The sequence below is a fragment of the Ursus arctos genome, unplaced genomic scaffold (genome assembly GCF_023065955.2).
Source record: "Ursus arctos isolate Adak ecotype North America unplaced genomic scaffold, UrsArc2.0 scaffold_4, whole genome shotgun sequence".
NCBI lineage: Eukaryota > Metazoa > Chordata > Mammalia > Carnivora > Ursidae > Ursus > Ursus arctos.
In genome coordinates, this window is record NW_026623056.1 from 94,840,735 (window position 1) to 94,863,785 (window position 23,051).

Sequence of the window (23,051 nt, forward strand, 5' to 3'; positions counted from 1 at the left end):
CTGCTGCTGGTGAGCAGGTGGTGCTCAGGTGAGTGCTGCAGGTGAGTGCTGTAGGTGGTGCTCAGGTGAGTGCTGCTCGTGGTGAGTAGGTGGTGCTCAGGTGAGTGCTTCTGGTGGTGCTCAGGTGAGTGCTGCAGGTGGTGAGCAGATGAGTGCTGCAGGTGGTGCTCAGGTGGGTGCTGCAGGTGGTACTCAGGTGAGTGCTGCTGGTGGTGCTCAGGTGAGTGCTGCAGGTGGTGAGCAGGTGGTGCTCAGGTGGGTGCTACAGGTGGTGCTCAGGTGAGTGCTGCAGGTGGTGAGCAGGTGGTGCTCAGGTGAGTGCTGCAGGTGGTGCTCAGGAGAGTGCTGCAGGTGGTGCTCAGGTGAGTGCTGCAGGTGGTGCTCAGGTGAGTGCTGCTGGTGGTGAGCAGGTGGTGCTCAGGTGAGTGCTGCAGGTGAGTGCTGTAGGTGGTGCTCAGGTGAGTGCTGCTGGTGGTGAGTAGGTGGTGCTCAGGTGAGTGCTTCTGGTGGTGAGCAGGTGAGTGCTGCAGGTGGTGAGCAGATGAGTGCTGCAGGTGGTGCTCAGGTGGGTGCTGCAGGTGGTACTCAGGTGAGTGCTGCTGGTGGTGCTCAGGTGAGTGCTGCAGGTGGTGAGCAGGTGGTGCTCAGGTGAGTGCTGCAGGTGGTGAGCAGGTGGTGTTCAGGTGAGTGCTGCAGGTGGTGCTCAGGAGAGTGCTGCAGGTGGTGAGCAGGTGGTGCTCAGGTGGGTGCTACAGGTGGTGCTCAGGTGAGTGCTGCAGGTGGTGCTCAGGTGAGTGCTGCTGGTGGTGAGCAGGTAGTGCTCAGGTGAGTGCTGCTGGTGGTGAGCAGGTGGTGCTCAGGTGAGTGCTGCAGGTGAGTGCTGTAGGTGGTGCTCAGGTGAGTGCTGCTGGTGGTGAGCAGGTGGTGCTCAGGTGAGTGCTTCTGGTGGTGAGCAGGTGAGTGCTGCAGGTGGTGAGCAGATGAGTGCTGCAGGTGGTGCTCAGGTGAGTGCTTCTGGTGGTGAGCAGATGAGTGCTGCAGGTGGTGCTCAGGTGAGTGCTGCAGGTGGTGCTGCAGGTGGTGCTCCGGTGAGTGCTACAGGTGGTGAGCAGGTGGTGCTCAGGTGAGTGCTGCAGGTGGTGAGCAGGTGGTGCTCAGGTGAGTGCTGCAGGTGGTGCTGCAGGTGAGTGCTACAGGTGGTGCTCAGGTGAGTGCTGCTGGTGGTGAGCAGGTGAGTGCTGCAGGTGGTGCTCAGGTGAGTGCTGCTGGTGGTGAGCAGGTGAGTGCTGCAGGTGGTGCTCAGGTGAGTGCTGCTGGTGGTGAGCAGGTGGTGCTCAGGTGAGTGCTGCAGGTGGTGAGCAGGTGAGTGCTGCTGGTGGTGAGCAGGTGGTGAGCAGGTGGTGCTCAGGTGAGTTAGCAGGTGGTGAGCAGGTGAGTGCTGCAGGTGGTGAGCAGGTGAGTGCTGCAGGTGGTGAGCAGATGAGTGCTGCAGGTGGTGCTCAGGTGGGTGCTGCAGGTGGTGCTCAGGTGAGTGCTTCTGGTGGTGAGCAGATGAGTGCTGCAGGTGGTGCTCAGGTGAGTGCTGCAGGTGGTGCTGCAGGTGGTGCTCAGGTGAGTGCTGCTGGTGGTGCTCCGGTGAGTGCTGCAGGTGAGTGCTGCAGGTGGTGAGCAGGTGAGTGCTGCAGGTGGTGCTCAGGTGAGTGCTGCAGGTGGTGAGCAGGTGGTGCTCAGGTGAGTGCTGCAGGTGGTGCTGCAGGTGAGTGCTGCAGGTGGTGCTCAGGTGAGTGCTGCTGGTGGTGAGCAGGTGAGTGCTGCAGGTGGTGCTCAGGTGAGTGCTGCTGGTGGTGAGCAGGTGAGTGCTGCAGGTGGTGCTCAGGTGAGTGCTGCTGGTGGTGAGCAGGTGGTGCTCAGGTGAGTGCTGCAGGTGGTGAGCAGGTGAGTGCTGCTGGTGGTGAGCAGGTGGTGAGCAGGTGGTGCTCAGGTGAGTTAGCAGGTGGTGAGCAGGTGAGTGCTGCAGGTGGTGAGCAGGTGAGTGCTGCAGGTGGTGCTCAGGTGAGTGCTGCTGGTGGTGAGCAGGTGGTGAGCAGGTGGTGCTCAGGTGAGTTAGCAGGTGGTAAGCAGGTGAGTGCTGCAGGTGGTGAGCAGGTGAGTGCTGCAGGTGGTGAGCAGGTGGTGCTCAGGTGAGTGCTGCAGGTGGTGCTCAGGTGAGTGCTGTTTGTGGTGAGCAGGTGAATGCTGCAGGTAGTGAGCAGGTGGTGAGCAGGTGGTGCTCAGGTGAGTGTTGCAGGTGGTGCTCAGGTGAGTACTGCTGGTGGTGAGCAGGTGAGTGCTGCAGGTGATGAGCAGGTGGTGCTCAGGTGAGTGCTGCAGGTGGTGCTCAGGTGAGTGCTGCAGAAGGTAAGCAGGGGTGCTCAGGTGAGTGCTACAGGTGGTGAGCAGGTGAGTGCTGTAGGTGGTGAGCAGGTGAGTGAGGCAGGTGGTGCTCAGGTAAGTGCTGTATATGGTAAGCAGGTGAGTACTGCAGGTGGTGAGCAGGTAAGTGGCTCTGGTGGTGAACAGGTGAGTGGTGCAGGTGTTGAGCAGGTAAGTGGCTCAGGTGGTGAGCAGGTGAGTACTGCAGGTGGTGAGCAGGTGAGTGGCTCAGGTGGTGAGCAGGTGAGTGCTGCTGGTGGTGAGTAGGTGGTGCTCAGGTGAGTGCTTCTGGTGGTGAGCAGGTGAGTGCTGCAGGTGGTGAGCAGATGAGTGCTGCAGGTGGTGCTCAGGTGGGTGCTGCAGGTGGTACTCAGGTGAGTGCTGCTGGTGGTGCTCAGGTGAGTGCTGCAGGTGGTGAGCAGGTGGTGCTCAGGTGAGTGCTGCAGGTGGTGCTCAGGTGGGTGCTGCAGGTGGTACTCAGGTGAGTGCTGCTGGTGGTGCTCAGGTGAGTGCTGCAGGTGGTGAGCAGGTGGTGCTCAGGTGAGTGCTGCAGGTGGTGAGCAGGTGGTGCTCAGGTGGGTGCTACAGGTGGTGCTCAGGTGAGTGCTGCAGGTGGTGCTCAGGTGAGTGCTGCTGGTGGTGAGCAGGTAGTGCTCAGGTGAGTGCTGCTGGTGGTGAGCAGGTGGTGCTCAGGTGAGTGCTGCAGGTGAGTGCTGTAGGTGGTGCTCAGGTGAGTGCTGCTGGTGGTGAGCAGGTGGTGCTCAGGTGAGTGCTTCTGGTGGTGAGCAGGTGAGTGCTGCAGGTGGTGAGCAGATGAGTGCTGCAGGTGGTGCTCAGGTGAGTGCTTCTGGTGGTGAGCAGATGAGTGCTGCAGGTGGTGCTCAGGTGAGTGCTGCAGGTGGTGCTGCAGGTGGTGCTCCGGTGAGTGCTACAGGTGGTGAGCAGGTGGTGCTCAGGTGAGTGCTGCAGGTGGTGAGCAGGTGGTGCTCAGGTGAGTGCTGCAGGTGGTGCTGCAGGTGAGTGCTACAGGTGGTGCTCAGGTGAGTGCTGCTGGTGGTGAGCAGGTGAGTGCTGCAGGTGGTGCTCAGGTGAGTGCTGCTGGTGGTGAGCAGGTGAGTGCTGCAGGTGGTGCTCAGGTGAGTGCTGCTGGTGGTGAGCAGGTGGTGCTCAGGTGAGTGCTGCAGGTGGTGAGCAGGTGAGTGCTGCTGGTGGTGAGCAGGTGGTGAGCAGGTGGTGCTCAGGTGAGTTAGCAGGTGGTGAGCAGGTGAGTGCTGCAGGTGGTGAGCAGGTGAGTGCTGCAGGTGGTGAGCAGATGAGTGCTGCAGGTGGTGCTCAGGTGGGTGCTGCAGGTGGTGCTCAGGTGAGTGCTTCTGGTGGTGAGCAGATGAGTGCTGCAGGTGGTGCTCAGGTGAGTGCTGCAGGTGGTGCTGCAGGTGGTGCTCAGGTGAGTGCTGCTGGTGGTGCTCCGGTGAGTGCTGCAGGTGAGTGCTGCAGGTGGTGAGCAGGTGAGTGCTGCAGGTGGTGCTCAGGTGAGTGCTGCAGGTGGTGAGCAGGTGGTGCTCAGGTGAGTGCTGCAGGTGGTGCTGCAGGTGAGTGCTGCAGGTGGTGCTCAGGTGAGTGCTGCTGGTGGTGAGCAGGTGAGTGCTGCAGGTGGTGCTCAGGTGAGTGCTGCTGGTGGTGAGCAGGTGAGTGCTGCAGGTGGTGCTCAGGTGAGTGCTGCTGGTGGTGAGCAGGTGGTGCTCAGGTGAGTGCTGCAGGTGGTGAGCAGGTGAGTGCTGCTGGTGGTGAGCAGGTGGTGAGCAGGTGGTGCTCAGGTGAGTTAGCAGGTGGTGAGCAGGTGAGTGCTGCAGGTGGTGAGCAGGTGAGTGCTGCAGGTGGTGCTCAGGTGAGTGCTGCTGGTGGTGAGCAGGTGGTGAGCAGGTGGTGCTCAGGTGAGTTAGCAGGTGGTAAGCAGGTGAGTGCTGCAGGTGGTGAGCAGGTGAGTGCTGCAGGTGGTGAGCAGGTGGTGCTCAGGTGAGTGCTGCAGGTGGTGCTCAGGTGAGTGCTGTTTGTGGTGAGCAGGTGAATGCTGCAGGTAGTGAGCAGGTGGTGAGCAGGTGGTGCTCAGGTGAGTGTTGCAGGTGGTGCTCAGGTGAGTACTGCTGGTGGTGAGCAGGTGAGTGCTGCAGGTGATGAGCAGGTGGTGCTCAGGTGAGTGCTGCAGGTGGTGCTCAGGTGAGTGCTGCAGAAGGTAAGCAGGGGTGCTCAGGTGAGTGCTACAGGTGGTGAGCAGGTGAGTGCTGTAGGTGGTGAGCAGGTGAGTGAGGCAGGTGGTGCTCAGGTAAGTGCTGTATATGGTAAGCAGGTGAGTACTGCAGGTGGTGAGCAGGTAAGTGGCTCTGGTGGTGAACAGGTGAGTGGTGCAGGTGTTGAGCAGGTAAGTGGCTCAGGTGGTGAGCAGGTGAGTACTGCAGGTGGTGAGCAGGTGAGTGGCTCAGGTGGTGAGCAGGTGAGTGCTGCCGGTGGTGAGCAGGTGGTCCACAGGTGCCCCTGGAGCTGTGCCTGCCTGCAGGGCTGGAATCGCTTGTATCATTTTTGGAACCTTAACATTCATTTTTGATGCCCAGGGAGTCTAACATGCACATGTGAGTGGGTTTGTTTGGGGGTGAAAAGGATTGGAGCCTGAGTTTGAAACAGTAAAAGAGTAAAAATACATTTTTCAGTACATATAAACAGTATCCATTACTAGTAATGGGGAAGAGGCTATTTAATTTAATCAAATACTAGGAGGTAGTGACAGATCTTTGGAAGTAGAAAGCCAGAGTCTCCAGCCAGCAGGCTGTATCCCTAACTATGACCCTGGATCCTTCTGAAGTGCTTAGAGGGAGATCACACCCTTGTGTCACCTCCTGCTCCCCCATAGCATTTTCTAGTGAAACTCCCACTTGACAGGGCCGAATTGTGCCTAGTTCTGGCTAGAAAAAAAGTGTCCTCGGAGAAGGAAAGAGGCGGGTGTCCCAGGCACGTTTGGCACAGGTAACCAAGGCATTCCTGGGGCTGCAGCAGCTGTCCTGACCCTCCCTGCATTCTCCCAGTGTCTACTCAGGACACCAGTCTGTCCTGGTGCCCCCGCTGGAGCTGGAGAGCAATGTATCCCTGTGGCTGTCCGCGGTCAGCCAGTACAAGGCCCGGGTCACCTTCTGCTCCTACTCGGTGATGGAGATGTGCACCAAGGGCCTGGGAGCACAGACAGGCGTCCTCAGGGTAAGTGTGAGACCCCGCTTGCTCTCTTGTCAGAATGCCCAAACCAGGGGCTCCTACTTGGTTCTCAACCAGAGCCCGGGAACCCCTGGCCCTTTATCCCAACTCCCACCCAGCTGTGAGCTCCTCTCTGTGTCCCTAAAGGTCCCACCCTTCCTCTGCACACCCCACACAGCAGAGGAGGGTGTGAGACCCAGGCAGGGGTGCAGGGACCAGAGTGCGGGTGGGCAGGGGTGCCAGGGTGGGGAGCGGGGCCTGTACTAGCTCTGAGCGCTCTGTGGGGCCCAGGGGCCTGGGCTCCCTCCAGTGCTTTTATGCTTAGGATCCTGGGAAATGGAGACCCAGCCAGCGGAGACCCAGGGGCAGAGGAGGCTGGGGTTTCCTTTTGGCTCCCCTGCTCCTGCACCAGGTGCCCCTGGGGGTGCCCCTCCGAGCCTTCCTCAGATGGCTCAGTACCACCCCGCCCACCCCTCCCACAGATGAAGGGGGTGAACCTGTCCTGCGTGCGCACCTGCATGGTGGTCGCAGAGGAGCGGCCCAGGATCGCACTCACGCAGTCCTTCTCCAAGCTGTTCAAGGACCTAGGGCTGCCAGCACGTGCTGTGAGCACCACGTTTGGGTGCAGGGTCAACGTGGCCATCTGCCTCCAGGTAAGGCCTGCCAGGGGAGCACCCCCTCCTGCCGCCCTTCTGCCCCCAACCCCCTCCCCTGCCCCCACCCTCCACTCCTGCCACGCTCCTGCTGCTCTCCGTGTGCTGTCCTGCCTTCCAGTCCGTGGTCCCTGCTCGTTCTCTGAGCCTTTGATGTTCACTTCCATATGTCAGTTCAGCCTTGTGAGCTCGGAGGAGGTTTTATTGTAAAAGATATTCTAGTCTCCCCGAAGAACAAAGGCTCATTTGAAAACGATACATTCTTGAGCAGTGACTATTCACTTACCTGGAAATATCTCTAAGGCGAATACAATATATGGCAGTTTTTAAAGCAAGATAAACTTATGCCGTTTACCAATTTTAAATGGAAACATTAATTACCATGCTGGTTTGTATTACCCCAAATTCATTTTTGAAACATTAAGGTATTTTACTCATTGAAAGGAAACACAAAGTTTCAGAGATTGAACAGCTGGAGTGCTGTTTCCAGCTGCTTCCGATGACCGGTGGTTTTCCGGACTTGGTACTAGTATCTCCATTTCCTTTCTTCATAAAAACATACTAAATGCTTATGGACATGGTATAGGAATTACGGGGCGGAAGAGGCATCCCCGGAGCCAGAGCAGGGCCCAGGTGCAAAGCCAGAGCCTTTGGGCAGCCCTGGTCCTTGGTGCACAGCACCCCTGTCTTGGGCCAGCCTGTCCCCAGCACAGGGCCAGTCGCACATGCAGAGACCATCCTCCTGTTTTCCTGTTCTCTCTGCCGTGAAGACTCTGCTGGCCTCGCCAAGCCTCAGACCCTTGCTGGCGGCAGGAGGAGGTGGGCTGGGGCCCCCTCCTAACGTCCCTTCCTACTGTAGAAAGTATGACTAAGTGTCAGGCTGTTGATGCGTCGTTCTTGACTGTAAGTGAACACCTTATTCTTTGCTCAGCATCTGAAAGCCTGTGCCCTCTTTACTTGACATTTGAAGGTATCTGTGCTATTTGTCGGCATGTGGGACCCCAGGTGGGATTGCCAAAATCTTAATGGGTTTTCATGTTTGCGCTTTGAGATGCAGTGACGTATTTTGCTTTCTCTTACCGTGTGTTTCTCACGTGGCCTGTGGCTTTCTGTTTGTTTCCTGTGGCTGTCTCCTCCCTGTCTCCCTCTGCTGGCCTTCTTTGCCTCTGTCAGCCCAACAGGCTGGGAAAGCTGGCTGAGCAGGTATGACCTTGACCTCAACCTCAAGGCACCTCTGTGCGTCCCCCATGAGTTCTTGTGGCCTTCTTGTGAATTCCAGATGAACACATGTTTCCTTCTTGTCTGACTTTGCTCACAGTGGATGTTATTGACATGTTACAAAAGCTCCTTTGAAACCAAATGTAAGAGCAAAGCTATTTTCAAAAGAATTAGCAGTCCCAGCGTTGCCTGTGGAGGAAGCACAGTGTTTGGGCTCAAAGAAGATCCTTGTTTTAATTCCAGGACAGACATAGGTTACGCTGTCTGGGATCTTCAGAGAGTGACGTCGAGCAGAGTGTCCACTTAGCTCTGTGTTCCTTATCTACTAAATGGAACCTAATAGCCTCGGCAGCATCCGTGCCAAGTGTCCGATGAGAGGAGAGAAGGGTGAACCCCCGAGAGAGCCTCTGCTCTGCTCAGCCCTTGGTAGAATCCGGTTGGCCAGCGAGAGGCCAGGCCTGATCTAGCAGCTTTTGGAAATGCCCTCCAAAACCTACCTGGTGTTTTTACCATCACACAGAGCGTAGGGACCAGCGGGAACAGAAAGCTGTTAAAACTGACGTGTAAAATCGTAGGATTTTACTGGACGCTTCCCTCGATGTTGTCGAGCCAGGTAGATGTTTGGATGGAAGGCGTCCGTGCCCGCGGGCGGCTCACTGAGGCAGGCAGAGCTGCTGTCTTCCTGGGTGTCCCCGGGGGCCCGGGGGGAGCTGTCAGCGGCTGTGCCCGTGTAGGTGCAGACGCGCGCCTATAAACCCGATGAGGGAGGGTCCTCTGCTGCTCTCCTTTCAGGGCACAGCCGGCCCGGACCCCACCACCGTCTACGTGGACATGAGGGCGCTGCGCCACGACCGGTAAGGGCCTGTCCACACCCGCGGGTGGACCTGTGCAGGCTGGGTCCCCTGGGGAGCCTGGGCTTCCCTCTCGTCTGCGTGTGTCCGCACAGCTCAGGCAGCAACCCTGTACCTGGTTCCCACTGCTGGAGGGACGATGGGAGTTACGGAGCACCTGACGTGTGTCTTCTTATGGGTAGAAAACAAGCGGGCCAGCCGATGGCAAGCACGGTTTTCACATGATACCATTTTGGGACAGGACTTCGTGTTTGCGTCAGTCAGTGCACTCCGGGGGCCGCAGCGTCTCCCCGCGGGTCTGGGCTCCTCCTAGCTCCAAAGCCAGGTCTTGGTTCTGGATCCTCAAACGTGGCCACGCAGCAGCTGGAGGGAAACAGCAATGGAGCTTCCTGGGGTGGGGCCAGGGGGGCGAGAGGGGTCCCAGGGAAAGTTAGAACAAACCCCCGCCCTGAGTCGTGGCCAGTCAGCAGGCAGCTCCCAGGTCACGGGAAGGTCATGAGTCTACAGGCAAGGCATTGTCCACAGACTGACCTTTATAGTGATTATCAGTTTCTGATGACCTCTTCCCTTGTTACTTTTCAGGGTACGTTTGGTAGAACGGGGTTCTCCGCACAGTCTGCCGTTGACGGAGTCCGGAAAGGTAGTGGAAACTGGAACTTGGCCCCTGGCGGGTGCTGAGAATTCAACATGTCCTGATGGACACAGGTTGACTGGGGTCACGGCTGGACTGATGCAGCGAGCTCCTCTCCTCCTCACCACTAACACGAGGACATCAGAAAGGGAGGGCTTCAGGGACAGAAGCCCAGAAGGAGCTCCTACGGTGGGGCTGGAGCCCGCTGGGCCCCTTGGGTCAGGGCCCGATGCCTCCAGGGGCATCTGCAGAACAGGTGTTCTCAGAACCAGGGAAAGTTCACGGGAAAGACGAGCTCCCGCGTGGCTTTATCAGGCAGTGTGACACAGCGGGGGCTGGCGTGGGCGCCAGGAGACAGCAGGGTCCAGGGCAGGGCTAGGTGCCCAGTGTCGTGGCCAGGAACAGACGGCCGCCAATCTCAGGGCTTCCCACAGCCCCTGCTGCACGTCTGTGCTAGGCCCAGGGCAGAGGGGGTGGCCCATCCTGCACCTGCACCATCCCAGAGGCAAGAAATGGAGGTTGGCACAGCCCACGCAGCCTGGAAGGGCCACCCCGATTCTGCTCACACACTGTCAGGGTCACCGTGGCCTGTAGAGACAGGGCAGTGGGGATGGCAACGGGACAAGAGCGCGTGCCTACAGAGGGTGACCAGGGTCCGGCTCCTGAGGAGGAACAGCCACAGACATGAGGGGCAGAAGGCTCCACTGGTGTAAAGGTCGTGGGGTGAGCCTCGGAGGGGCCAGTGCGGCTGGAGCCGAGCTGGGGGAGAGGAAGAAGGGGGACCCTGGGCGACAGAGCCTGCATCCCCATGTTCCTATGACCCCTTGACCCTGCCTCGCACCTGCCTGGAGGTCCCTACTGCCATCTGTTTCATATGTGGGCACACTACCTGAGACAGAGCAGGTGTCCTGGTGGTCTGACCGGAGCCAGTGCCCCTGCATGCCTGAGCCAGCCGGCACAGACCCGGACTGACTCCATGTCTTCACAGTTAGCTCCACAGGCCAGGCTGGGGCTCACCAAGCCGGCAGACAGAACCCTGGCAGCAGGCCCGTAGGGCGTGGACAGCACCCCACACTCGTTGGCCCCCGCAAGGGGCAGGTTGTCCTTGTGTGGCCTTAGTGAAAGACCCCAGGTGTGGGAGATGCCTACGGAAACCCTCTTTACCCATCTCAACATCTGAAATAGGGTCCATTCTTAGGAACTGGGATAATTTTGCTAAGATTCACAATTTATTTTTATCTATTAAAAAGTCTCTTATTTCTGTGAAAAATAAGAGTCTGATTTAGGTTGGCTTCTAACCATCCTGATCACTCACATTTTCTTTCCAGATCCTTCCTGGGGTGAAGGTCATTATTGCACACACTGAAACCAAAGGGCCCCTTGGAGACTCACACCTGGGAGAGGTAAGGTGGGGGGCAGGAGCCCCCACGACCTCGGCAGCTGCTCCATCCCGTCTCCCCCCTCTGTCCCAGAGGCAGGCATTCTCAGCTGTTTGGTTTGGAGAAGCTGTTTTTGCCCCGCCCCTACTAGACACATCTGTGCTCCAGGACCCCATCCCCGGGGGGCCTCTGGGGTCCTGCAGGATGAAGACCGCCCCAGGGTTGCTCTCCAGCAAAGGGAAACCTTGAGTTTTGTAGGCACCGGGCAGTCTGAGGAGTCGCACAGAAAAGCAGTCCCTGAGGGAGCGGTTGGCTGGGGGCGGACACAGGCTGGGAGGGGGGTCCTCTGTGTCCTCAGGATGCAGGCTTTGCGGGAGTGGCTGTGCTGACACAGCGTGTTGTGCATGTGAACGGGTCCCCAGTGACTCGGGGCAGGTGCGACTGTTCCCCGGGGGCCGGGGACCCAGGCGGCTCAGTCATGGTGGAGACGTCTCAGGCTTCCAGTTCCAGGCTCTGTGGGCACAAGGACCACTGTGCTGTGCTGTGGACAGCTTCGGGAGTCCCAGCAGATGGGGTTCTGGGATATTTAAGATGCTGCCCAGTTTGTCTGATGGGGGCCTTCCAGAGGTCGCTCAGTGTCCTGACTGGAAGGTGTCCTGGTCCCAGGGCTACGTGTAGTCGGCATGGGGCCTCCCCTCAGCCCTCCCCCTTCCTGGCCAGCTGGTCCCAGGCCTGTTAGGGCACAGTTTGCCCCCAAGGTGGTCATGGAGGGTCTGTGCCAGGCTGGGAACCTGCCTCTTAGGGCAGAAGGCCCTGTTGGCTGCCCCACGTCCTCCTTCAGATGCTGTCTGTGGGGAGTCTGGAGCCAGGCGCTCAGTCTGGGGAGCTGACTATGGGTCCTGCATGGGCCCTGTGTTTAGCAGAACACCCTAGGGACCTCACGACACTCGGCACTGCTAGCCCCTGTGTGGCCGATGGGTGTGTGGGTGCGTGTAGACTCAGCGTATCTGCAGGGGAAGTTCGCGGCCGTGCCTGCTCCGTCCTGTGAGCCCTCCCTCGCTTCACGTCCCCGAGCGGACGCAGATGCGCCGGCTCTTTCTCACCGGCCACAGGAGCTCATCCACACGGCACAGCCCTACGGAACCCTTCCTAGCGCAAGGGAGAGGAATGCTTCACTTAAGCAGAGAAGAGTTGCTTGCTTCCTTTCCGTGCCTGTAATTTTAACTTCATTCACAAGAGAAAACGGCACCCTCTCCTGCCGCCTCTGTTCAGTGTTTCCGTCAGCGCTGTGGGCTGGTGACCTGGCAGAGCGCGTGCTCAGCGCTGGTGATGTGCCAACATTCTGTCCTCTGGGCCCCGCAGATCTGGGTGAGCAGCCCCCACAATGCCACCGGCTACTACACGGTCTACGGGGAGGAGGCGCTGCACGCCGACCACTTCAGCGCCCGGCTGAGTTTTGGAGACACCCAGACCATTTGGGCGAGGACGGGCTACCTCGGTTTCCTTCGAAGAACGGAGCTCACTGATGCCAGTGGAGGTGAGGGTCACCCTGGCACCGCCGCACCCGTGCTGGTGTGTGGTGGGGTGTGTCCGCACCGCCCGCGGCCGACCCGTGTGCCGCAGCACCTCAGACGCTCCGGCCGGCTCCCCGCGCCCTTTGCCGTGAGCTCGTGTCGGGAGGTGTGGGGGCGAGGGATGTGCTCTGGTAGCGGTTTTCTCTGAAAGTGCTTTTGCCGCTGTGGCTGTCCCTCGCTGGCCTTGGGCCCTTGGCCTCGTGAGGATGCAGGCGCGTTGGCGACAAGGCCGCCAGGCCCTCCCCGCGCGTGACCCCTGAAAGCTGCAGAGTCCTTAGGCCACCGCAGGCTGACCAGATCAAGCTAGAACTTGGTGTCCCTAAGATGCTGTTTTGTTTCCAGAGATGGTACGAATTATTCCAGAATATGTATTCACACACTGACGGGACTCTCCTGAGGTGGTGACTGGCCGCAGAGGGGCACTCGCTCCGAACCGGGGGCACGGACGGCACCTGGTTCAGGGCCCCTGCTCAGCTCACCTGGCAGGAGGCTCCGTTGTCCCCGGAGCGTGACTCGGGGCTGACATGGGTGTGGAGGCACTCGGCGTCCCCGGTGTCCTTCTGAGGTGTGCGAACCGTGTTCACAGAGCGGCATGACGCGCTGTATGTGGTCGGGTCTCTGGACGAGACGCTGGAGCTGAGAGGCATGCGCTATCACCCCATCGACATCGAGACGTCCGTGGTCCGAGCCCACAGGAGCATCGCTGAGTGGTGAGAGCCCGTCCCGCCGGCCCGGCCCGCCTCCAGCAGCAGACCCCGGGCCTCCCACAGGCTCACCTCATTTCCTGATCCCTTTCAAACCAAGAATCTGCCTCCCAAAACATGAGGTCCCTCAGTTATCCTGAAGTGTTTCTGCTCTTACTATGAATTTTTTTGTATTTTGATGTTTTTTATTATATTCTGTTAGTCACCATACAGTACATCCCCGGTTTCCGATGTAAGGCTCGATGATTCATTAGTTGCATATAACACCCAGTGCACCATGCAATACGTGCCCTCCTTACTGCCCATCACCGGTCTATCCCATTCCCCCACCCCCCTCCCCTCTGAGGCCCTCAGTTTGTTTCTGAGTCCATAGTCTCTCATGCTTCATTCCCCCTTCTGATTACCCCCCTTTCTTTATCCCTTTCTTCCCCTACTGATCATTCTAGTTCTTATGTTCCATAGATGAGAGAAATCACATGATAATTGTCTTTCTCTGCTTGACTTATTTCACTTAGCATTATCTCCTCCAATGCCATCCATGTTGGAGCAAATGTTGAGAACTCGTTCTTTCTGATAGCTGAGTAATATTCCATTGTATATATGGACCACAACTTCTTAATCCAGTCATCTGTTGAAGGGCATCTCGGTTCCTTCCACGATTTGGCTATTGTGGACATTGCTTCTATGAACATTGGGGTGCATATGGCCCTTCTCTTCACTACGTCTGTATCTTTGGGGTAAATACCCAGTAGTGCAATGGCTGGATCATAGGGTAGCCCAATTTTTAACTTTTTAAGGGACCGCCACACTGTTTTCCAGAGTGGCTGTACCAACTTGCATTCCCACCAACAATGTAGGAGGGATCCCCTTTCTCCACATCCTCTCCAGCAATTGTTGTCTCTTGCCTTGTCTATTTTTGCCGTTCTAACTGGCGTAAGGTGGTATCGTAGTGTGATTTTGATTTGAATTTCCCTGATGGCTAATGATTTTGAACATTTTTTCATGTGTCTGTTAGCCATTTGTATATCATCATCGGAAAAGTGTCTGTTCATATCTTCTGCCCATTTTATGATTTGTTTATTTGTTTCTCGCGTATTGAGTTTGAGAAGCTCTTTGTAGATCTTGGATACCAGTCTTTTATCTGTAGCATCATTTGCAAATATATTCTCCCATTCCGTGGGCTGCCTCTTAGTTTTTTGACTGTTTCCTTGGCTGTGCAGAAACTTTTAATCTTGATGAAGTCCCATAAATTCATTTTACCTTTTGTTTCTCTTGCCTTTGGAGATGTGTCATGAAAAAGTTGCTTTGGCCGATGTCGTAGAGGTTGCTGCCTATGTTCTCCTCTAGGATTTTGATGGATTCCTGTCTCACTTCGAGGTCTTTCATCCATTTGGAGTTTATTTTTGTGTATGGTGTGAGAGAGTGGTCAAGTTTCATTCTTTTGCATGTAGCTGTCCAATTTTCCCAGCACCATTTATTGAAGAGACTGTCTTTTTTCCACCCGACGTTTTTTCCTGCTTTATCAAAGCTTAGTTGCCCAAAGAGCCGAGGGTCCATTTCTGGGTTCTCTATTCTGTTCCATTGGTCTATGTGTCTGTTTTTGTGCCAGTACCATGCTGTCTTTGTGATCACAGCTTTGTAGTACAGCTCGAAATCCGGCATTGTGATGCCCCCAGCTTTGTTTTTCCTTTTCAACAGTTCCTTGGAGATTCGGGGCCTTTTCTGTTTCCATACAAATTTAAGGACTATTTGTTCCAGTTCCTTGAAAAATGTCATTGGTATTTTGATCGGGATAGCATTGAAAGTGTAGATTGCTCTGGGTAGCATGGACATTTTAACTATGTTAATTCTTCCGATCCATGAGCATGGAATGTTTTTCCATCTTTTTGTGTCTTCTTCAATGTCTTTCAAGAGTGATTTATAGTTTCTAGAATATAGGTCCTTTACGTCTCTGGTTAAGTTAATTCCAAGGTAACGTATGGTTTTTGGTGCTATTGTAAATGGGATGGATTCCCTAATTTCTCTTTCTTCAGTCTCATTATTCGTGTATAGAAATGCAACTGATTTCTGAGCATTGATTTTGTATCCCGCCACGTTACTGAATTGCTCTATAAGTTCTAGTAATTTGGGGGTGGAGTCTTTTGGGTTTTCCATATAGAGTATCATGTCATCTGCGAAGAGAGACAGTTTGACTTTTTCTTTGCCGATTTGGATACCTTTTATCCCTTTTTGTTGTCTGATTGCTGTTGCGAGGACTTCTAGTACTATGTTGAATAATAGTGGCGAGAGTGGGCATCCTTGTCGAGTTCCTGATCTTAAGGGAAAGGCTTCCAGCTTTTCCCCATTGAGAATGATATTTGCTGTACGCTTTTCATAGATGGCTTTTATGAGATTGAGGAATGTACCCTCTATCCCTACACTCTGAACGGTTTTAATCAGGAAAGGATGCTGTATTTTGTCAAATGCTTTTTCTGCATCAATTGAGAGGATCATATGGTTCCTGAGTCTTTTCTTGTTGATATGATGTATCATGCTGATCGATTCGCGAATGTTGAACCACACTTGCCTCCCAGGGATGAATCCCACTTGGTCATGATGGATAATCCTTTTAATGAACTGTTGGATTCTATTAGCAAGTATCTTGTTGAGGATTTTGGTGTCCATATTCATCAGGAATATCGGTCTGTAATTCTCCTTTTTGATGGGGTCTTTGCCTGGTTTGGGGATCAAGGTAATATTGGCCTCATAGAGTGAGTTTGGTGGTTTTCCTTCTGTTTCTATTTTTTGAAACAGCTTCAGGAGAATAGGTATTATTTCTTCTTTGAATGTTTGGTAGAATTCCCCAGGAAAACCATCCGGGCATGGAGTTTTGTTATTTGGAAGGTTGTTTATCACTGACTCAATCTCTTCCTAATTAATTGGCCTGTTTAAAAAATCAATTTCTTCCTGTTTCAGTCTTGGTAGTTTATAGGTTTCCAGGAAGGCCTCCATCTCTTCCAGATTGTTTAATTTATTGGCATAAAGCTGTTGATAAAAGTTTCTAATAATCCTTCCAATTCCATTGGTGTTGGTCGTGACCTCTCCTTTTTCATTCATAATTTTATTAATTTGGGTCCTTTCTCTATTCTTTTGGTTAAGTCTTGCCAGTGGTCTGTCAATTTTATTGATTCTCTCAAAGAACCAGCTTCTAGTCCTGTTGATCTGCTCTACTGTACTCCTGGTTTCTGCTTGATGATTTCAGCTCTAATTTTGGTCAACTGCTTCCTCGTGCGTGGATTAGGCCTGTCCCTCTGTTGCTGTTCCAGCTTCTTGAGGTGAGAATATAAAAACTGCATTTTAGATTTTTCTATTCTTTTAAGTGAGGCTTGGATGGCTATGTATTTCCCCCCTTAGGACTGCCTTTGCAGTATCCCATAGGTTTTGGACCGTTGTGTTTTCATTCTCGTTGCTCTCCATAAATTGTTTAAGTTGATTTTTGATTTCCTGGTTTATCGAGTCATTCCTGAGCAGGATGGTTCTTAGTCTCCAAGTGTTTGAGTTTCTTCCAAATTTTTCCTTGTGGTTGAGTTCCGATTTCAGAGCGTTGTGGTCTGAGAACATGCAGGGAATAATTTCAGTCTTTTGGTATCGGTTGAGACCTGTTTTGTGACCCAGAACATGGTCTATTCTTGAGAATGTTCCATGGGCATTAGAATAGAATGAGTATTCTTTGGTTCTGGGGTGTAGTGTTCTGTATATATCTATGAGGACCAACTCGTCGAGTATGGCATTCAAAGCCTTTGTTTCTTTGTTGATTTTCTGCTTAGGTGATCTGTCTATTGCTGATAGTGGAGTGTTGAGGTCCCCTACTATTAACGTATTTTTATCTGTATGTCTCTTTATTCTGGTTAAGAGTTGGCTTGTGTATCTTGCTGCTCCCCTGTTGGGGGCATATATACTTATAATTGTCATATCCACTTGTTGGATACATCCTTTAAGAATAATATAGTGCCCTTCTGCGTCTCTAACTATAGTCTGTAGTTTAAAATCCAATTTATCTGATATGAGAATTGCTACCCCAGCTTTCTTTTGAGGTCCATTGGCGTGAAAGACGGTATTCCATTCCTTTACTTTCAGTCTGGATGTATCTTTAGGTTCAAAATGAGTCTCTTGTAGACAGCAAATGGATGGGTCATGTCTTTTTATCCAATCTGCAACCCTGTGGCGTCTTATGGGAGCATTTAGGCCATTTACATTGAGACTGATTATTGAGAGATATGATTTTAATGATGCCATGTTGCCTGTAAAGTCTTTGTTTCTATAGATCGTGACTTTCTGTTCTGTATTCCTCTTGGGGCCTTTTTACTTTTATAGAACCCCTTTAATATCTCCTGTAGGGCTGGTTTCGTGGTTATGAAATTGGTCAATGACTGGCAATTCTGGAAGGTCTTTATTTCTCCATCAATTCTGAATGACAGCCTTGCTGGATAAAGGATCCTTGGCTGCATGTTTTTGTCTGAAAGAGCTTTAAAAATGCCCACCCCCAACCCTTTCTCTCATTCCAGGTCTGTGTAGACAGGTCTGACGTAATTCTGATAGCTTTGCCTTGGTATGTGAGAAATTTCTTTGCCCTGGCCGCTTTCCATACTGTATCCTTGGATCTAATATTTGCGAAATGCACTATGACGTGACGTGGCGTAGGTTTGTCGTGGTTGAGCTTGGGAGGGGTCCTCTCTGCCTCTTGGACACGAATGTTTGTTTCTTTTGGTAGATTAGGGAAGTTTTCAGCTACAGTTCGTTCAAATATCTCTTCTAGACCTCTGTTTTTCTCCACCCCCTCGAGGATGCCGATGATTCTAACATTGGAACGTTTCATGGAGTCAGTAATCTCCCGTAACCTACATTCCTGAGATTGGATTTTTTTGAGTCCAGATTCTGTTTTAGCTTTTTCTTCTACTAACCCATCCTCCAATTCGCTGATATGTTCTTCTGCCTCATTCACCCTGGCCGTCAGAGCCTCTAGTTTTGACTGCATTTGGCTCATAGAATTTTTAATTTCTGCCAGATTCGCTCTCATTTCCGCCCTTAGAGATTCTATATTCTCATTAACATTTTCGTTAATACTTTTTTCAAGTCTACACATCATCTTGACCATTGTTACTCTGAACTCCATTTCTGATAATTTGGTTATATCCATATCCATTAGTTCTGTGGCAGAGGCCACAGACTCATTGTCTTTTCTTTGCTGGGGGGGATTTCTCCTCTCGTCATTCTGATGAGGAGAGGTTGCGGGGTTGTCCAGAGCCCAAATTATTGACCGGTATCTAGGCCATGCGCCCTTGTTTTATAGGGATCTTAGGGATGTGGGCTTCTTCTTTAAAGATTTTATTTATTTATGTGGCAGAGAGACAGCCAGCGAGAGAGGGAACACAAGGAGGGGGAGTGGGAGAGGAAGAAGCAGGCTCCCAGCGGAGGAGCCCGATGAGGGACTCCTTTCCGGAACGCCGGGATCACGCCCTGAGCCGAAGACAGGCGCTCAATGACTGCGCCACTCAGGCGCCCCGGGATGTGGGCTTCTTGATTTTTCAGCCTGCCTCCTGGGGGAGGGGCCTGCCGCACCAATACTCAGGCAACCCTGTTTGGGTAGAGTCTCCGCGTCCCCTGCGAGGGGGGATGGGGATGGGCACTCTCTGAGCCGTTTTTCCAGGCTTTTGTTCTCTGGCGGCTTTCCCTGGCGGTTTGCTGTGCCTCTTCTGAGAGTCAGAGCAGCAGTGGCCGAATCTCAGCCTCTGTCTCAGAACAGAGGGATCGCAGACCGTTTTCCACTGATGTTCTGGCCACTTTAACTCTGTTTCTGTTGGTGCTGCTCAACCCTGCAGCGTCCCGGGATGTGCGCTCCACACCCGGAGTCCCAGCCCTCACTTCCAGGGCCGGCGCGTCTCTGTCCTTTGTGTTTCTAACACCACCAGCCGCCAGCTGCCCCTGCGTGCTCCCAGAGCTCCCGGTCTCAGTCTGGTTCCAGTGAGTGCACCGGAGCTCCGTGAAAAGTCTGGTCGCACGCGCTCCCTGGCTCACGGTCTCAGTCTGCTCTCTCGCGGGTGCCGGTCTGCGAGTCCGCCCTCTCCCCCGTGCAGGTGGCTACCACTTCCTGGCGCCCGAACACGGCAGCTCCCTCCCCATTCCGTTTATCTTCTGATATCTGTGCGTGGTTTCACGGCTCCCCGCTTCGTACCTCAATACTCAGCGCTGGAGATGTTCATTTGTAGAGATCCAGATGTATCTTCCTGCGTCTCAGGCTGATTCCGTGGATGTTTGGGCTGGTCTGGTACCGATCCAACTTGAATCAGGACCGGCTGAAAAAGGGGTCCCCTACTCCTCTGCCATCTTACCTCCTCCTACCATGAATTTTTTAAATTTCAATGGTCGTGACTCCTGATGTCTTCCCTTGGTAAGGACCTTGAACTGGGTCAGGCACGGCTTTCAGCGTCAAATAATACTCTTGGTTCTTATTCAGGACTTGAATTAGAATAGAGATTCCTAGAAACGCGTTTAGCCTAACCCTTACATTGTTAAGGGTGTTAAGCTGTGGTGTGATGTCAGCAAACGTTCACGGCTTTTCTTGCTCTGTATCTGGCACTATTTCCTACATGTCCGTGTGGCCCGGAGGCCTGTGCCCACCCCGTGTGATGCCGCCTGTCTTGTCCCTGCAGCGCCGTCTTCACCTGGACCAACCTTCTAGTGGTGGTGGTGGAGCTGGACGGGCTGGAGCAGGACGCGCTGGACCTGGTGGCTTTGGTCACAAACGTGGTGCTGGAGGAGCACCACCTGGTCGTGGGCGTGGTGGTCATTGTGGACCCCGGTGTGATCCCCATCAACTCGCGGGGCGAGAAGCAGCGCATGCACCTGCGAGACGGCTTCCTGGCCGACCAGCTGGACCCGATCTACGTGGCCTACAACATGTGAGCACGGCTCCTCGGCGGCTCCGTGCCTAAGACGGGCGTGAGCAGAAACCGGACGCGGTGTCGGGCGCCCGCAGCCTCCAGGAGAAGGGCTCCAGTCTCCCCGCGCACTGTGCCCCTTCTTTCTCTGCTTTAACAGATCTGTCTCCAGGCTCCCCGGATCTCACTTTGGAATCCGCTTCCTGGACCATCTGAAGGAATGTCTTCCTCTTGGAGGACATGGAGGAGACCGGGAGTGTCCATACTTGAAGGGACGGCGGCCTGAGGGAGAGGCAGGCCTTGCTCAGGGGCCGGGAGGGATTGCAAGTGCGCTACTGTGTTGCGAGTTTGCACTTTTTTTAGGCTAAAAATATAGTTCTTGATTTTAGAAATTCAATTATTTATTCCCACTTCCTATATAGAATTTATGCTAGAGAGAACTTGAGGCCGCTAGTCCATGTGCTTCACTTCTGTTTCGCAGGGTGGAGCCGAGCAAGGGAGGCGGGTCGTGGCCGGCCCCCCACTCTGGGACCCAAGGCCCCCTGCGCTCCCAGGGCACGTCCTGTGCTGTTCGTCACGGAAATGCGTGAGAACGCGTGTGCCCGATGGTCTCGTTGGTTGTCACTCATACTCGGGAAGTGCCCCTGGGGCTGTCAGGTTAGATGCTTGCTTGGGGCAGTTAAACCAGCGCTTAGTCTTAAACCACTGTCCTAGGGTTGCGGCTTCATGCCGTTTAGTTCACGTCCTGGTTTTCCTGACACCACCGTGTGAGCTCTTCTCGGTCCACGGGGTTGTGTTGAACTGTTATTTTTATTCCTACTCGACAGACTTGGAGGCATTGGTGGCAACACCTGAGGCGTTGAGGTCCCCGTGCGGCTCGCCGAGCACGCTGCACGCCCTGCAGGCGCCTGGACAGAGCCTCGTCCCGCCCCTCCCCCACTTTCACAGTTGGAGCCGTGTGCCTATAAAACTTGGCCAAACTGCATTCAGTTATTTTATTCAAACTTGATGAAACTGACTGATCCAATATTATAGTAAGCCTAAATCAAAGAAGAGAATGTAAAACCCTTTAGATACTTACAAGAATTTGAAGCGAAGCTCAAATCTAAGACAGATTATTTTTCTATAGTTATTGAAGAGTATGTTATGAAGTTGTGGGGTTTTGTGGGGACTGAGGGTGGGAAAGTTTATGAATTATGCATGCTTCCTAGGAGCAGCCAGGTGTTTCCGGAATTAGCCTGGAGCAGTGCCTAACAAAGCTATTATTAATTCTCTGCCATTTAAATTCACCGCCAAATGGGTCTGGCCCGCTGGGCCAACTCTCCCGTCCCTTATTGGGCTACAGGTAGCACGTGCATACTAGTCTGGCTGCCTGTGGTGTGGAGCTGCAGTGTAACGTGTTACAACATACTGGAATTCTAATAACCCTGTTGTAATTATGTACATAATCTGTATAACTTATTGTCGGACATACAGACGTTCTAGCAGTAGACTAACGGACATTCCTTATAATAGAATGGTCAGCGGGGAAAACTACCTAACCCTAATCGTAATGGTGTAGTTTTATAGCAAACAAATATTGTAAAATTTTTGTATTGAAAGGTCAGTGGCAGTAAGAGAAAGTGTCTTGTAAATTAAGATTTTAAGAAGCGCATTAAAATGTTTTAAAATTACTCTCTGGGAATTCTGTATATCACACTAAAATTTTTTTATATCATGATGTTAATAAAAGATATTGACTGTTTGTAATTCTTGCATATTTTGAAATGTGTGAAACTGTGTTTTAAATTACCCCACATGGGATGTATTTTATTATGCATTCGTTTTGCGGAATATAAAAGCATTTATGCTGACAGCATAAAATCTACAAAGCACACTGAAGTGTGGAGAAGATAATTAAGACCTCTTATCCTACCTCTGCGTAATAGCAGCATTAGTATTTGATAAAAACCCTTTCAGGGATTAATTTTTTCTTTATTAAACTTTTTACAAAATTAGGATCATATGCTTCTATATCTGTTTTTGTACTTAATAAATTACAGACTTTTAATCTACCACAAATATTCTTCTGCATGTTTTAACCACTGTGTGCTCTGGGTGTGCCGTGACCAACGGTAGTTTGGCTCCTGCCGTCCGCCAGTGTGGGGACCTCGTCAGCGGCGCTGAGCACCCGCCCGTCCGCAGTGGCACCGGCTGCCTCAGTTGCTGTCTCGGACGCAGTTCCTGCAGGGAGAGTGGCCAGGTCAGAGTTCATCCCAGTTTGAAAGGCCGTGTGGGGGGGCCTCTTTCCAGCAGCGGCTGTACTGGCAATGGACTCTTGGCCGAGATTAAAGGAAGTCTTTGCCAGACTGATAGTCAAATGAGTGTCATGTCCAGTCACGTTAAATATGTCTTCATGTGTCGTTTTTATTTCTCATTTGATTCATTCTGTCCGGAGCCGGCAATTCTTACTGTGCCCAAAGGGTTTAGTTGATTTGTAGGAGCCGTTTTATATTAAGAATTAGAACGTCCAGAGAGTCCATACTGTGTCTGGTAGGTCATTTGTAGCTTGATTCTATTTGTTTTAATTTAGGTGTTTTGTTTTTTTTTCCAGGATTTTTATTTATTTATGTGAGAGGGAGACGCAGACAGTGAGCGTGAGCTGGGGGAGAAGCGGCTCCGTCCAGGAACTCCAGGGTCATGACCTGAGCAGACGGCAGACGCTTAACCACCGACTGAGCCACCCAGGCGCCCCAAATTAGGTTGTTTTTAAAATGTTCTAATTATTTTATGCAAATTATGGTTACTTGTGCTTAATTTCAGATGATAAATATAGCCGGTTTGTTTCAGACTGATTCTACTGGGATGGTCGGCATGACCATAATCTCTCCTTGGGGAATGGAGCCTCTACTTTGGGTGAGATGCCACTGAGGCAGGGGCCCGATCCCCCTCGCCCAGCTCGTAAGATGCCGGGTCCATGCCTGGAGAGGCAAGCTGAGAAGACCCGAGGGTGGTACTGCCCTGGACCCCACTGATCACTGAGTTCCCACTCCGGTCCAGGACGCTCGCCTGTTGGGAGGCGCAGGCTACAGAACAGGTAGCCCCTTGTCTCTTCCAAAGGAATTCACTGCATTTGCACCAGAGCATGGAGGAGAAGTTCGATCACAAGGGCACTTTTAAAAACAGTAGGAGTTGTGGTGAAAGGTCATCGGAAAGAGATTCAGAGAGTCAGTGAAGGTACTGGCTGAACTGTAGGCCAGCAAATTTGCGGGGGAACCAGGGAGAGAGACGAGGGGGAAGAGCCCTCCTGGGGTTAGACCAAATCTCCCACACTGACCTGGGAGCTGTTTCCTCAGTGAACCCCACATCGAGTCAAGTTAGGCTCTAGAGCCATAGGCATACCTCTCCCACCCCAGCATTGTTGAGAACAATAGAGCAGTCGGCTGGCCTTGCCTGAGCTTAACAGCTGGGTGTGGTCAGTGAAAGAGACTAGAGT

The 23,051-nt window shown here is 53.1% G+C and overlaps 1 protein-coding gene across 1 annotated transcript in view; it reads left to right on the plus strand.

Moving 5' to 3' along the window:
• The window catches only part of DIP2A (disco interacting protein 2 homolog A), a 115,621-nt gene extending 94,296 nt beyond the window's left edge, over positions 1 to 21,325 (plus strand). The window contains exons 31-38 of the mRNA XM_026489146.4: positions 5,487 to 5,655; positions 6,132 to 6,302; positions 8,313 to 8,374; positions 8,954 to 9,011; positions 10,331 to 10,405; positions 11,744 to 11,918; positions 12,542 to 12,665; positions 19,349 to 21,325. Coding sequence (XP_026344931.1) covers positions 5,487 to 5,655; positions 6,132 to 6,302; positions 8,313 to 8,374; positions 8,954 to 9,011; positions 10,331 to 10,405; positions 11,744 to 11,918; positions 12,542 to 12,665; positions 19,349 to 19,601 — 1,087 coding nt within the window. The 3' untranslated portion in view covers positions 19,602 to 21,325. The remainder of the gene's footprint in view (positions 1 to 5,486; positions 5,656 to 6,131; positions 6,303 to 8,312; positions 8,375 to 8,953; positions 9,012 to 10,330; positions 10,406 to 11,743; positions 11,919 to 12,541; positions 12,666 to 19,348) is intronic.
• The last annotated feature ends 1,726 nt before the right edge of the window (positions 21,326 to 23,051 follow it).